Here is a 14,379-nt window from a genome sequence, read left to right on the forward strand (position 1 = left end):
ATTAAATGAAGCCAATCTTTTTGTGAAAACTATAGTCTATTCACATATGAGATATTCAAACTAAAATGAGTACGACATCATCATATATCACATGTGTAAAATTATATTTTAGCCATCACATTGAAGTCAAGCTCGAGAGAAACTTGTTTACTAATCTGATAGAATCATATTTTACATTTCTTTCTTTTAAATGAATAAATCAGAAAACAACACCATTGACTAAAACCAAAAATAAATAAATAAACAACACAGCATAGTCTTTAATTACAATATTCACACTAAAAAATCAACAATACAAAGTCATTTCAAAGTCTCTTAACTATATAACGATATACAAGTCTTTTAATTGACCAAATCAAAGACTATGAGAAGACTTGTATTGTTTAATTTGAGCGTAAACATGATTACAGACTATGGGTTTTCTTTTCTTTTGATAATTTCTTTCGATGGGTACTTTTTTATAAATTGTAATTTCGCAGAAGAGTAATATTAGGAGAGTAGCACGTGGTAAACAGACTAGTATATAGTAGATAGTTTGGGTTGGGTTCTGTTTCAGTATACAAATCTCGAGGCGCCAAAAACCAAAACAAAAGAAGAAAGCAAAAGAAAAAAAAAAAACTTGACAGCGGTGTGATCATCAGATTCCCCGATTTGTCTCTGAACCAGATCAACCAAAAATGCTAATCAAATCCCAAAGATTGACTCTTTTCTCTCCTCTCTTTACCAAACCAAGAACAATTCCGGTTAACTCCCACCAAACGTTGATCCCTGAACCGGTGCTAACTCGGAGAAAACTCGTTGCGATCACCGCAACTCCGAGTTTTCAGGGGAATCCGGTGGTGTTGACTCGACGGAGGATCATATTAGAGCGAGTGAACTGCGTCGGAATTGATCGGGAAGTCGAAGAAGAAGAAGAGGAGGAGAAGCAGAGAGGGGATCTGGTGAAAGAGAGCATATGGGAACAGATGAAAGAGATCGTGAAGTTCACAGGTCCGGCGATGGGGATGTGGATTTGCGGACCGTTGATGAGTCTCATCGACACCGTCGTCATCGGCCAAGGAAGCTCCATCGAACTCGCTGCTCTTGGTACGCTTTCCTTTTTAGTCTTTGTTTGTTATATTTTCCGGTTAAATAGCCAATTTTGAACCGGACTGGTCCCCAAATAGTAATAAAGCTGCAACATTTGGAGTCCTAGACTGTTTGCTCTGTTCATAAATCTATTACACAGATTTTGGGAACCCATGTGGACCTTCTTAATCTCTCTTTAGAATCAATCTATTACACTTGTTTTCTGAAACCATGTGGACCAATAATAGTTTTCATAACAGATTAAGAAATTAGGTAAAGTGTGTCCCATCTATCATTCATCTTTTTCCAGCTAATCATTAGTTTTGTCATTTGTGTCGGTTTACCATCTATCAACATTTTGTATTTTCTTGGGTAATAACTCTTAAAAAGGTTAAAGACCGTCTATTTAATTACTCCCTCCGTTTTAGTTTAACTGTCGTTTAAGGATTTTGCACACAAATTAAGGAAACTATTAAATTTTATGTTTTGTCTTCATTAATATATTTTATAATTTTTTCCTTGGTTGAAACTTTAAAACAGCAGGGATAAGATTAAAATATTCATCAAACATCTGCATTGAAAATCTAAAACGACAACTAATATGAAACAAAAATTAAATCCTAGAACGACAACTAAATTAGAACGGAGGGAATATTATGCATTTGATTTATACAAATTTGAATATTCAAGAGTCAAGACTAATAACATAATTCAGTGATAAAAATAATTTCATTTTTGATTTTTGGTGAGAATTACGGTAATTATAGTGTATTTTTTATACGATCGATCTCTGAGAAAATTACCGGTTTAATTAAATAGGACCGGGAACAGTACTATGCGACCACATGAGTTACGTCTTCATGTTCCTCTCCGTGGCTACATCCAATATGGTCGCTACTTCTCTTGCCAAACAGGTTCTTTACTTTTTTACTCTTCCAACTTTGTCTTCTTCTTCTTTTGTTTCTTATGTGGAAGGAAACATCTCACATGTTATTTTTTTTTTCTTGCAGGACAAGAAAGAAGCACAACATCAAATCTCTGTCATGCTCTTTATTGGATTAGTTTGTGGACTAATGATGCTTTTGCTCACTAAATTATTCGGACCTTGGGCTGTTACTGGTAAAACTTCTCTTTTTTTTCTAAAAAAGCATGCTTCCCTAATATTTTCAGTGTGAAATGTATTTAGACTTTTGTCATGGCTTTTTGCAGCTTTTACAAGAGGGAAGAACATTGAGATTGTACCTGCAGCTAATACATATATTCAGGTTCTTGTTCTTTTGATCATTCTCTGTTTCAAATTCTTCTGATGAATGATCTCTCTCTTTAACTATATAACCTCTCTGTCTCACAGATTCGAGGCTTAGCGTGGCCATTTATCCTTGTTGGATTGGTTGCTCAAAGCGCAAGGTTTCTTAACACTTTCCTTCTTATTCATTAGCTTGAATCGTTTGATGTTCTTTCACGATTTTTCGCTTCTTTATTACTAAATTTGATGTGAGAATCTGTCTCAGTCTTGGAATGAAGAACTCATGGGGACCTCTTAAGGCATTAGCTGCAGCAACGATCATTAACGGTCTTGGAGATACAATCCTATGCTTGTTTCTTGGACAAGGTATCGCCGGAGCTGCTTGGGCAACAACTGCTTCTCAGGTAATATAAAGAAGCCCAAAACATTTACAATGCAAATAAAGATGCATATGACATTTCATTACAGATTAATTAATGTGTTTGTGTGTTATGGTTATAGATTGTTTCCGCTTTTATGATGATGGATTCTCTGAACAAAGAAGGATACAATGCTTACTCTTTTGCAATCCCTTCACCGCAAGAACTTTGGAAGATCTCTGCACTCGCTGCACCTGTATTTATCTCCATATTCTCCAAGATTGCTTTCTACTCCTTCATCATTTACTGTGCTACTTCCATGGGAACTCACGTTTTAGCAGCTCATCAGGTACGTACTTTACAAAGCAGAGATCTTTTTACGCCTCAGATGTCGATGTTGAGTATTTATACATCTGTTTTTTCTAGGTGATGGCTCAAACGTACAGAATGTGCAATGTATGGGGTGAGCCACTCTCTCAAACGGCTCAGTCATTTATGCCAGAGATGTTATATGGTGTGAACCGTAACCTTCCCAAGGCTAGAACATTGCTTAAGTCCCTACTGATTATTGGAGTCACGCTTGGATTAGTCTTGGGAGGTATCGGAACAGTGGTTCCAGGTTTGTTTCCTGGGGTCTACACACATGATAAAGTCATCATAACCGAGGTTTGTTTTTGTGTTTCAAATCAACATATGTTTCATATCTTTTTGATTCTATATTGGTCTAATCTGATCCTTGGTCTGTTGCCAGATGCATAGATTGCTTATACCTTTCTTCATGGCATTGTCTGCATTGCCTATGACTGTATCCCTCGAGGGCACATTGCTGGTAAATTACAAGCTCTTATTCGAATTCATGGTTTATTGAGAAGCAAGCAACTGAATAAATCTTTAGACTTATCTAATCTTGTTTATAGCATTAAAGTACATTGTTTATTGTTTACCAGGCGGGACGTGATCTCAAATTCGTCAGTTCGGTAATGAGTTCAAGCTTCGTTCTTGGCTGTCTCACACTAATGGTACTTTAATGAGCCTTTTCATAAACCCTAGTGAAGATTATTAATTTGAGCAACCCTAAATTGACTTTTTGTTACTATTGTTGTTGATAATGACACAGTTCGTGACACGAAGTGGCTATGGTTTAATCGGCTGCTGGTTCGTTCTCGTCGGGTTTCAATGGGTAAAGATTTTGTATACATAATGTTATCAGAGATTTTCTCTTCGTCAAAATCTGCCCTTTTAACAAAAAATATGCTTAACATTGCAGGGTCGGTTTGGTCTGTATCTACAGCGGCTTCTTTCACCTGGAGGCATACTTAATTCAGATGAGCTAAGTCCATATACGGCGGAGAAGATCAAATCCATTTAAGTCTCAGTATGGTTTGTGCCTGAGTTGTTGCTAACTATATCTAAGAGTATGCCAAATAAATGGCTAATTATGATATATCAAGCAACAACAAAAAAAAGTAATTAACATCCGAGCTCTGAGGCTCTAGAATGATGTCTAGATTCTACGATTTTTGTCAACATTTTTTAGGTCAGAGCTATGTAACTTTAAAGCATAATATACAAATAATATTTAAGAGTCGTTAATTCAATCAGGGAAATATAAAATAACTGTAATCACGTTTGTTTCAACGTAATAAAATGTTTACTCAAAATTGTCTTGTTCCTTCAACGACACTGATCGGCATTTCTTGCTCACAACATCGTTAAAGCTTCCCAACAAGAGATGATTTGATTTGGCTTACAGTTACAGACCAGTGTGATTGTTGTGTTCTTGAACAAAATGAAAATACATTACTAGCGTTGAGATGATAACAAACAAACCAGGTAGAAAACTTCAAGCCGTTGAAACTCTACTTCCGCCTCTGCGTCCACGTCCATCAGGTCTCTCTGAATACTCTCTTCTCTGCAATATAACCAAAAGATTGAATGATCTTAAAATTCAAAACTATATAAGAGTTATACAAAGGTTTTATTCGGGGCTACTTACAAAGGGTTTAGTGGGTCTAGTGTATGTGTATTTCTGCTTTCTACTAATTGACATTCTCTCAAATTCCTTCTTCTTCTCCTCTGCTTTCATTTTGGTTGGACTAGGCCGATACAATATCACAGTCCTCCCGATTTGCCCTACTGCTACCGAACCAGTCGCTTCCTCCAAATGCTGAACCGCATCCTCTAGCTCATCGGGTGATGTCTTGCGTATTTTCACCTGTTTGTCGTATAAGAATTAACAAGAAACTCACTCAAGTAAGACTCAGATGTTCCCTATGTTCCTTTTCATAGATCAATCAAACAACAACAAAAAATCAAGATTCCAATTACTCTAAAATCCCTAACCAGGTAGAAGAATCATTTCACTTTCATCTAATTTCATACCCCCAAAGATAAACACAATTACCACAAGGTTACAGTTCCTCTGCCCTAAATCCCTAACTTGACTTCCAACTAAACTCATTAGGCCTAAAGATTGAACACAAAACGTTATCACAGAGAACAGAGTCTTATAAAGTTGGTACCTTTAAGAGCTCGTTCTTCTCGAGAGTCTCGAGGAAGGAGAAAACGACTGAATCAGTAACACCAGATTTGCCTACGAGTTGACATTTCAGCTTATCACCCAAACTATGAGCGTAAGAAGCCAATTCCTTCTTCTCCTTTATCGACAACTTCAAACCCGACCCTCGAGCCTTCTTCTTCTTCATCTTCTCTGTTTTCTCTTCCTTATCTTCTTCTAAACCCACCATCTCCGATTCCGAATCTTCAATTCCTCTCACGGAGGAGACCACTCCACTGTCCAGCTCATCTTCTTCTCCTTCTTCGTACTCGTATTCTTGAGCGCTGTAATCTTCTTCATCCTCGCTCTCTTCGTCTTCTTGGAGATCTGGTTCATCGATGGAAGAGAAAGATTTCGCAACGAGTGAGGTAGAAGAAGAAGAAGGAAGAGACTTTGAGGAGAATGATTGAAGGCGAGGCTTGTTGGACTGAGAGATTGAAGCGGAGAAGCAAAAGGGTCTAAGGAAGAGATAGACCGAAGACGGTGGTGGTTTGGGATGTCGGAGAATATTGTGGATAAGGTGAGTCGATGAAGAAGACGATGTTGCTGTCACTCTCTCCATTGCCACCACCACCACCACCACCACCAACAAACTAAAACTTTGGGCTTTGGCTTTTAATTATAAAACCCTTTAAAAATGTGATTATTTCACAATTAAGAAGACCGTAACTGTTATTAACTAGTAAGCGACATCATCATACGGTTTGTTTAGGGTCGTTGTTTAATGGGCCAAAAATAGGCCCAACTATGACCCATTTTAAAATGATATTCTCTTTCTTTTTTTTTTTTGGGGTAAACAATGTCATTCTCTACCTTTTTTGGCCACACGCTTTTCTGCAAAAAACAAATTACTGTAAAAAAAAAAAATCGGTACGGACCGACACAAATCAGAGAGATTGATTACGAGTTTTTAAATAAACTTTAATGTTTGATAGATTTATCATTTTAATAGCCTAAAGTAATTTCCATTTCAGGTATGTTAAAGCTAGTGATTTTTACTTACACCACGTATTTTGTTACTCGACATGTCAAGGGGAATTTAAAGATCACACCACATGGCACGTGACGTGAGAAAGGAAAAGCATGCACGTGAGCCAGCTGTGAACTCACTCAAGCTGAGAAAAAAAGAAAAAAGAAGAAGTGAAAGCTATGACTAGTTTAGCTTCGAGAAGCAGGCACTCTGTATTTTATCGCATTCTGGTAATTCATTCAATCATTTTTTTCTGTTGTATATAACTTACAAAATTACTAAACAAAAATGTGTGTGTGCTGCTGATAAAATACAATAAAATGTGAGTGAGATGTGTACAGATCTCTGGACCTTACAGTAGGAAAAAAAAGAAGGGAAATTGATAGATTTTTTTTTATTTTTTTAGAAAACATGTCGAATATTTTGGTTTGAATGAGAAGCATTATCCAAATTTACGTGTTCCCCCCAAGAGGCTAAGACGAATTCCAATAATTGACGTTGTTGTTCAAAAATTATTGTTAAAAATAGTAATTATTACTACTATTATTTAAGGAAACACAAGATTCCACATGATAATGCTTAAGCACTACATATGTCGATCCTCAAATGAATGAATACTCGATTTAATGTTAATTACTTTGAAAATGAAAGGAAACAATTTGGTTTTTTTTTTTTTTGGATCATACAAGTTAAACGTTATGCATCGTACTCAATTCTAATTTTTTTTAAAGGATGTTTGTTGTTGGTATATCAATTAGCATTAGATGTCAAATCAAAAACATAAAAATTCAATTTAGCGTTAAATCAAAATAATAATTAATATACCAATTTATGTCCTAGTTGCTGATTATTGTAAACGAATTTAAATACACCTAGTGGTACAAATATTCGAATATACATAATTACCCTTGCTAACTCGTTGTCGTCAACAGTGTGAAATTACAGTAGTAGCCCCAATTAGCGTCTACGTGTAAAGCGGTTATCAGGAGAAAGGAGCAGCGATCACATGGGTTGGGTGGGTGGATGATGGATGGCTAAATCTATATAATCCTCCGGTTCCTCACCGTCCAATTATTCTCGCGCGTGTCTCCACTCTTATCTGATGCGCGTGACTCAGGCTAATAATATATTTATTTATTTTGTTATTTTCAAGAAATTAAATACTACTTAACGTAATATAGAATGCAATGTCTCGCGGTAAAGGCAGAACCGGAACTCTATCAAGTGAGATCAATCTCCGTGTATGATTCTGTCGCATCCAATGTTAATAGTAGTATAATTCCAAAAGGAAAAATGTATTGTTGTTACATAACGTATATTGTACAAATTTGTATCACATAAATCGTATACTCCGACTTACACACAAAAACGCATCTACATGACTAACGTGTGTTCTCGTGTACTACGTTTAAAACGTATTTTATTCTCGTTTTGCTTTAATACGATTGTTTATCACCTTCCAATATAGCAATATTATATGTCCAACTCGGGACATTTTATATCATGACGATGAACGAATAAAGCTTACCAGATATATATATATATACGTGCTGGTAACTCCACTCCATATATACAATAATTTTTGATAAGTTGCAACTCCTTAACACACATTGATGGTTTGATCTTTGCAAATTTTTCTTTGATATCAAAGGCTTCTCTGAATCAAAAGCAACGTTCAAATTATAAATAATGATAACAATTACTGTACTTAACAAGTTATATAAGTTCTTTTTAAAAAAAAAAAAGAAGTTAGTATAAGTTATGAAATCGAGTAGTCATTTGTAGATGCAACATAAGGGCACGTGCATCCATTGTCCCTCAATTTTTGTCCTTCAATTATTTTATTTATATTTTGAGAGTTTCTTAAGTTTTGTTTAGCATTGGTGTCCTTCAGGGCATGTGCATCCATTGTCCCTTAATTTTTGTCCTTCAATTATTTTATTTATATTTTGAGAGTTTCTTAAGTTTTGTTTAGCATTGGTGTCCTTCAGGGTGTCTTTCAGGGTGTGGTCCTTCATAGTATTTTTAATTAAAAAAATTAATTATTTAAATAAATCTATAAAAACATATTAAAGTTTTAATTTAAATAAAACATATAACATTGACATTAAAAACATAAGAAAATTACAAACTTACAAAAACTTGAAAAAAACAAAAAATACAATTAAAACATGAAAGATAAAAAACATAAACCATACAAACATCAAAGATAAAAACATACATTTTATTAAATTTATAGATTTTTTTTAATTAATCTTCATTATCTGGAAGATGTCCAAAGTTAGTCCAAATATGCTCAATCAAATCTTTTTTTAACCGTTCATGGACTTTTTTATCCCGAATTTCTGTAAGACGAGTAATTGTAGTGCTCATATTGGAACCCAAACTGGCGGCACCGACGGTATATGTTTGATCGACATCTTCTCCGTGTTGAAATTCAGAAACAATGTTTCGGTAACTGTATGTTTCTCTTTCATCCTCGATAATCATATTATGGAGTATTATGCATGCTCTCATAACATTTGCTATTTTGTACTTATCCCATAAACGAGATGGATTTTTAATAACGGCGAATCTAGCTTGCAAGACTCCAAAGGCACGCTCAACATCTTTCCGCACAGATTCTTGTTTTTTAGAGAAGATAGAATTTTTGATACCTTGTGGGAGCCGGATAGATTGTATAAAAGTTGCCCATTTGGGATAAATACCATCGGTGAGATAGTACGCCAAATTGTACTCTCTTCCGTTGACAAAGTAGTTGACCTCCAGAGCTTTACCGTTAAGAATGTCATCAAATACATTTGAACGATCTAGAATATTAAGATCGTTCATAGTACCTGGAGCTCCAAAAAAAGCATGCCATATCCAGAGGTCGTACGAAGCTACTGCCTCCAACACGATTGTTGGTTTTCCGGTTGATCGTGAATACATCCCTTTCCAAGCTGTTGGACAATTCTTCCACTCCCAGTGCATACAGTCAATGCTCCCAACCATCCCGGGAAATCCACGTTTTTCATTTTCATAGAGTAGTCTTTCTAGGTCGTCGGGTCTGGGACGTCTTAAGTATTCATCGCCAAACAACTGGATTATCGCGGCGGTAAACTCGTGCAAACATTTCCGTCGGATGAAGTACCATATCGCGGCGGTAAACCAATTCGTACATACTCGTCAACTTGGTCGGATGAAGTACCATATGCCAATTGGCGAATTTCTGCAGTACATTTTTGTATTGGTGACAGACTAGCCCGACCGGTTGCATCCTGGGATTGACGGAAATATTCGACTTCTGTAGAGAGACGTTGCACAATACGCATGAACAATGGTCTGTGCATGCGAAACCGTCGGCGGAATAAATAGTCCGGATATGTTGGAGTATCACTGAAATAATCATTCCAGAGATTATTGTGGCCTTCTTCGCGGTCTCTTGGGATAAAAATCCGTTTCTTTGGCTCTATTGGTTCTTGAATGAGATTAGAATTTTCAGGATAATTATCAAAGTAAGCATCAAACTCATCATCCATACCATCTCTTTGGTAGTGATAATGGTATGATGAAGATGCCATTTAAAAAAAAAAGAGTGTAGAAGTGGTGATCTTATTGAGAAAGAAAGCAAGTAAAAAAAAAGAGTGTAGATGTTTGTTTGGTATTGTTTCGTTTGTTTGGTATTGTTGAGAATAGAAGTGTTTGTTTGATCTTATTGAGAAGAGAAGTGTTACGATGAGCTTTAGTTATTGAGAAGCATATATATACGAAGTGTAGAGGGATCCGTGATACTTCTTCAGTGACTGCCAAAGTCTTAAATCTCACCGTGATACCACAAACTACCAAAACCAACAGTTGATCCGTGATACAACAAACAACCAAAAGTTATACATTGATCTGTGATACCAGAAACGACCAAAAGGTCTACATTGATCCGTGATACTTACCAAAACCAAAAGCTTACAAACAACACTTTACAAAGAAAGACGATTGACCAAACAGGATACTAGACCTACTATTACTACCAAAACCAACAATTCATAACCATTTCTAAACCTATTCCTGGTCTTCCCTAGCTCAAACACTTCCTTTTCCAACCCGACTATTTTCAGCTCCGTTTCATTATTCATGTGTGACTCATAGTCACTCGCTAATGTAAGGTTATCTACCTTCTGAGACAACACTTCACATTGTCTGCCCATCTCTCTCATCTCCTCCATGACAGCTTCATCCCACCACTTGTGGATATGCATCTCTCCATCGTCAACATTAGCACAAGTGTAGAACCTGCAATAACAAGCTTTAATTAAAACTTAACAAAACATATGACAATATCTATTTACGAAATCTTACATACCTTCTGTTGTAGCTTGTGGCTAACAGCGGCTGACCACCACAGTAGCACAGCTTGGGGAATCCGAACTCAACCTCAGGTTGAGGAGGGTATTGAGCCTCCGCAGCAATGACGAAGCTACTCTCAGCCTCATCCATCCGAATCAAAGCTTCTATTTCCCTGTCATGCGTGTCCTCAGAGTATCTATCATATTGATCTGAGGAATCAGGCTGAGAGTAGCTATAGTCTTGGCCCATCTGAAGCATAAAAACATAATGACAGTAGATTAATTGATCAATCATAAAAAGTAGAAGAAAAGAACACACATAAAAAGAGTAATATTAAGCCGAGTTACACATAAAAAGAGTAAGATTGTTCGATGACATTACACACATAAAAAGAGTAATATTAAAATTAAGAAGAACACACATAACATTACACACATAAAAAGAGTAATATTAAGCCGAGTTGATGAAACAAGAACACACATAACATTACACACATAATAAGTCAAATATTAAGCCGAGTTGAACTTAGATACTACCAAATCATACTAAATACATCAATCTCAGAAATACTGAGCCACTATCTTATCCTTGATAAGTTGATCAGCTTCACTAAGTGGCTCTGGTTTGGCAAGTAGTGTGTCTAGTATAGCAAGCTTCTGTAGCTTCTCTTTTTCAGCCATTTCCACCTTCTTAACATCCCACATGCTCTTGTATTCAACTAGAGCCTTCCCCTGGGCAGTGTTCCTCTTCTCTTGGGTAGTGTTCCTCTTCGCCTTTGCAGCCTTGACACCTTCAGGCCTTATCTCAAAATCTTGTGCAGTGTGGTTTGACTCGGATTGTGAAGCTGCCTCGGATTGTGAACATGACTCGGATTGTGAAGCACCAGCGGGTTTCCTCTTCGCTCTCACTGAAGGTGAAGGGTTGTTAATATTATTAAGGTTCAGCCACTTCTGCTCAAACCTTAACAAACACCAGCAATGCTCCATTGTAAACTTCATCTTATATTCAGAGAAGTAGATGTCGTGAGCCATCTTCAACACATCGTTCTCAGAGTGTCCATTGCTATTTAGTCTCTGTACAGCTGCGTAAGCCCCGCAGAACTTGTTAGTGAACTCGTTGATCCTAAACCACCTCTGCTTACAGTTTATGTTCATCTCGTTTTCACCTTTGGCTATGGCGTGAGGAGTTTCTGCGTAGTATTTGTTAACCCTTTGCCAAAAGCTCCCTCCCTTTTGTTGATTTGCAATCACCGGATCCTTTGAAGTGTTCAGCCATGCACTGATAAGAGTTTCATCGTCAGCCGGATGCTATTTCTTCCTATCCTTCTTAGCCGGTGTATCTTGAGAAAGAGGTTCATCCTGGGATTGTTGAGAGCTCCAAGGAGGTATTTCATAAGCACCATCTTGGTTAAGAAACTCTCCTTGACTGTTGAGAAGCTCTAAATAACTAGAAGAGGTCTGACTGAATGTATTGTGAGAACTCATAGGAAGAAGAGGAAAAGAGATAGAATACGATGGAGAAAGAAGATAGATAGAAGAAAGATTGAAGAAGAGAGATAGGAGAAAGAAGATAGATAGAAGAAAGATTGAATACGACGGATATGTTGTTGGTGCAACAAAGAACAGAGATAGGAGAAAAATTGATAGAAGAAAGATTGAATACGACGGATATGTTGTTGGTGCACCAAAGAAGAGAGATAGGAGAAAGATTGAAGGCTAGTTTGGTGTTTAAAAGGTGAAAAGCAATAAGTAACCATTCATTATCACCAAACCTTCAACTACCTAAGTCTAATCACAATTTATTACAACTTATACAAGTACAAAGCAATATAGTTTCCCATTAAATTCATAGAGGAGATGGTTTCAAAAAAAGTTATAAAATATTTGAAAAGCAATATTTTGTATCCCATTTAGTAAGTTATAAAATATTTAGTAAGTTATAAGTTAAGTGTAGATGTTTTTTGAAAAGCTTTACATTTTTAAAACTAAGTTAGTCTTACATTTCTGGTTTGATATATGTTAGTTTTCCAATAATCATTGCGTTTTAACAAAGATCATCACCACCAATATTCGCTCACTTTAAACAAACATCAATCATTAACTACCAAACAGTTTACATCCTCACTTAATGCTCAAGATACCAGTCATATTAACTTGTTCACCAAATCAAATTAATGAGACCACTACAAAGACCCACTATACAACAACCAAAGCATACACAAACGAGTCCACCAAACAACAATAAATTGAAATTTTAAAAGCTAAAGGAATAGATTATTTACCTCTTAATGGATGCTTGTTGTTATACTTCTTCAGTGATTACCCGTTTAGTTTCTTCTTTCTTCAAGTGACGCTGATGAAACTCATGAACAACAAACAATTGGAAGGTTATAAACGGTTTAACATAAAAGAATCCACATACTCGAAACAAACTAACAACAATCTTAAGAGACAAAGTCACAAACTCAGACACTCAACTAGCTAAACCCATAAAGATAACCCAAACACCAAATTCGAACCAAAAATGACACACTTAACTAACGAACCCCATAACGTAACATTACACCCTAAATCGAAACAAAAAACAGAGAGAAGATACACAGACAAACAAACACATAAACAATTTATGTCCTAATTCGAGAATTGATGTGTAATCTATCGAATCCAACACACAATTTCCCTAAACCCTAAATCGACAATAAATCATAAACACACTAAATCGAGAATTGATGTCTAATCAATCGAATCACATAAACAATTTCTCTAAACCCTCAATCGACGATAGATCAAAAAAACCCTAAATCGAGATTACATAAAAACCAAAAACGAAATTCGAACACACTAAATCGAGAATTGAGGGCATCCCAATCGAATCACATAAACAATTTCTCTAAACCCTCAATCGATGATACATCAAAAAAACCCTAAATCGAGATTACATAAAAACCAAAATCGAATTTCGAACACAAACCTCTTTCAATTTTAGAACCGGCGGATAACTTCGAACACAAACCTATTGAAAGAGCAGATCGGCCTTTGCATGAGGAGATTTTTAAGATGAAATTTCAGATCGGCCGGAGCAAACAAATCGCCGTCTGAGAGAGAAAGAGTGAAGAGAAAGGAAAGAACAGAAAGAAATGATCTCGACTCTTCGGTTGTTTTTGCTTCACCCTACCAAAAAAACAACAACAAATAACAATAGGACACGTGTGGGGACGGACGAGATAAAATACGTCCCAATTATAGGAACGTATCTTCCTTATATTGTCAATTTCGATTTAAATTTGAGAATTAATTACTGAAGGACACTTGATTTATATGCTGATGCACGTGCCCTAATAGTTGTCTCTTCATCATAATAAAGAACATTAAAAGCAACGTTCATATAATTTAAAATTTCATAAGCACAGGAGACTATTTCCAAATGGAGTTTTAGCCTTATAGATACGTTACTTATTTTTGGGGTTGCTTATATAGTATTAATGTGACACATTTTGTATGTTGTGTTTGAAATGAAAATAACTCTTTCTTAGTAAAAATTATAATGAAGGGTAAAGGGGGGGAAATTACTGTATATGGTCAGCCATTGTAATTCCCGCTCGTATCGTAGCTTGAAAAAATTTCGAAAATAACTTTCTAAACCGGTGCGCGCTTCCCTTTTTAAACACGGTGCTGGTCTGGTCTTCAATAATACCACGTCAGCATACAGTAGAAACTACTTTTCATTAATTTATTTTTGTTTAAAAAATAAAAAAAAATCATTTCTTTTTGTTTTTTGTCGTCCTCCTCTCTCCTCCCCAAAAAAATAATTTTCAACTACCACAATTAATAATAAAATTAATAAGAATAGCGTATGT

General features: G+C 36.0%; 4 protein-coding genes across 5 annotated transcripts; 1 reads left to right on the forward strand and 3 right to left on the reverse strand.

The window, feature by feature from the left end:
* The first annotated feature begins 292 nt into the window (after window positions 1–292).
* LOC104729205 (protein DETOXIFICATION 47, chloroplastic) lies at window positions 293–4,334 on the forward strand. Its single transcript, XM_010448122.3, has 12 exons — window positions 293–1,086; window positions 1,888–1,982; window positions 2,079–2,187; window positions 2,278–2,333; window positions 2,420–2,475; window positions 2,580–2,718; window positions 2,816–3,022; window positions 3,100–3,339; window positions 3,425–3,502; window positions 3,621–3,692; window positions 3,791–3,853; window positions 3,941–4,334. Exons 1-12 carry the CDS (start codon window positions 678–680, stop codon window positions 4,040–4,042), a joined length of 1,626 nt encoding a protein of 541 aa, XP_010446424.1. The 5' UTR covers window positions 293–677; the 3' UTR covers window positions 4,043–4,334.
* On the reverse strand, window positions 4,302–5,897 carry LOC104729206 (uncharacterized). Its single transcript, XM_010448124.3, has 3 exons — window positions 5,196–5,897; window positions 4,670–4,888; window positions 4,302–4,585 (listed from the first exon to the last, which is right to left on the reverse strand). Exons 1-3 carry the CDS (start codon window positions 5,790–5,792, stop codon window positions 4,517–4,519), a joined length of 885 nt encoding a protein of 294 aa, XP_010446426.2. The 5' UTR covers window positions 5,793–5,897; the 3' UTR covers window positions 4,302–4,516.
* A 4,125-nt stretch (window positions 5,898–10,022) lies between these two features.
* Window positions 10,023–13,698, reverse strand: LOC104729207 (uncharacterized protein At4g04775). 2 transcript variants are annotated; one of them, XM_010448126.3, is made up of 4 exons: window positions 13,494–13,698; window positions 12,805–12,875; window positions 10,540–10,772; window positions 10,023–10,469 (listed from the first exon to the last, which is right to left on the reverse strand). In XM_010448126.3, exons 3-4 carry the CDS (start codon window positions 10,770–10,772, stop codon window positions 10,157–10,159), a joined length of 546 nt encoding a protein of 181 aa, XP_010446428.1. In that variant the 5' UTR covers window positions 12,805–12,875; window positions 13,494–13,698; the 3' UTR covers window positions 10,023–10,156. The 2 variants fall into 2 exon arrangements, with proteins under 2 accessions (XP_010446428.1, XP_010446429.1); XM_010448127.3 differs by having other exon boundaries at window positions 12,805–12,884.
* Window positions 11,084–11,677, reverse strand: LOC147930070 (glutathione S-transferase T2-like). The gene has a single exon (XM_087478653.1). It carries the CDS (start codon window positions 11,675–11,677, stop codon window positions 11,084–11,086), a length of 594 nt encoding a protein of 197 aa, XP_087334779.1.
* Window positions 13,699–14,379: the final 681 nt, after the last annotated feature.

This window comes from Camelina sativa, chromosome 12 (assembly GCF_030686135.1).
Source record: "Camelina sativa cultivar CO46 ecotype springtype chromosome 12, ASM3068613v1".
In the NCBI taxonomy this organism is placed as follows: Eukaryota; Viridiplantae; Streptophyta; class Magnoliopsida; order Brassicales; family Brassicaceae; genus Camelina; species Camelina sativa.

What these genes read in the sequence shown, in the direction of transcription:
- LOC147930070 (XM_087478653.1), bottom strand. Translation starts at nt 11,677, where the DNA reads ATGAACATAAACTGTAAGCAGAGGTGGTTTAGGATCAACGAGTTCACT.
- LOC104729207 (XM_010448126.3), bottom strand. Translation starts at nt 10,772, where the DNA reads ATGGGCCAAGACTATAGCTACTCTCAGCCTGATTCCTCAGATCAATAT. An exon ending in GCCACAAGCTACAACAGAAG is followed by an intron (nt 10,470 to 10,539) that starts GTATGTAAGATT and finishes TTGTTATTGCAG; the next exon opens with GTTCTACACTTGTGCTAATG.
- LOC104729206 (XM_010448124.3), bottom strand. Translation starts at nt 5,792, where the DNA reads ATGGAGAGAGTGACAGCAACATCGTCTTCTTCATCGACTCACCTTATC. An exon ending in AGAAGAACGAGCTCTTAAAG is followed by an intron (nt 4,889 to 5,195) that starts GTACCAACTTTA and finishes TACGACAAACAG; the next exon opens with GTGAAAATACGCAAGACATC. An exon ending in CTAGACCCACTAAACCCTTT is followed by an intron (nt 4,586 to 4,669) that starts GTAAGTAGCCCC and finishes GTTATATTGCAG; the next exon opens with AGAAGAGAGTATTCAGAGAG.
- LOC104729205 (XM_010448122.3), top strand. Translation starts at nt 678, where the DNA reads ATGCTAATCAAATCCCAAAGATTGACTCTTTTCTCTCCTCTCTTTACC. An exon ending in ATAAAGTCATCATAACCGAG is followed by an intron (nt 3,340 to 3,424) that starts GTTTGTTTTTGT and finishes GTCTGTTGCCAG; the next exon opens with ATGCATAGATTGCTTATACC. An exon ending in TTCTCGTCGGGTTTCAATGG is followed by an intron (nt 3,854 to 3,940) that starts GTAAAGATTTTG and finishes TTAACATTGCAG; the next exon opens with GGTCGGTTTGGTCTGTATCT.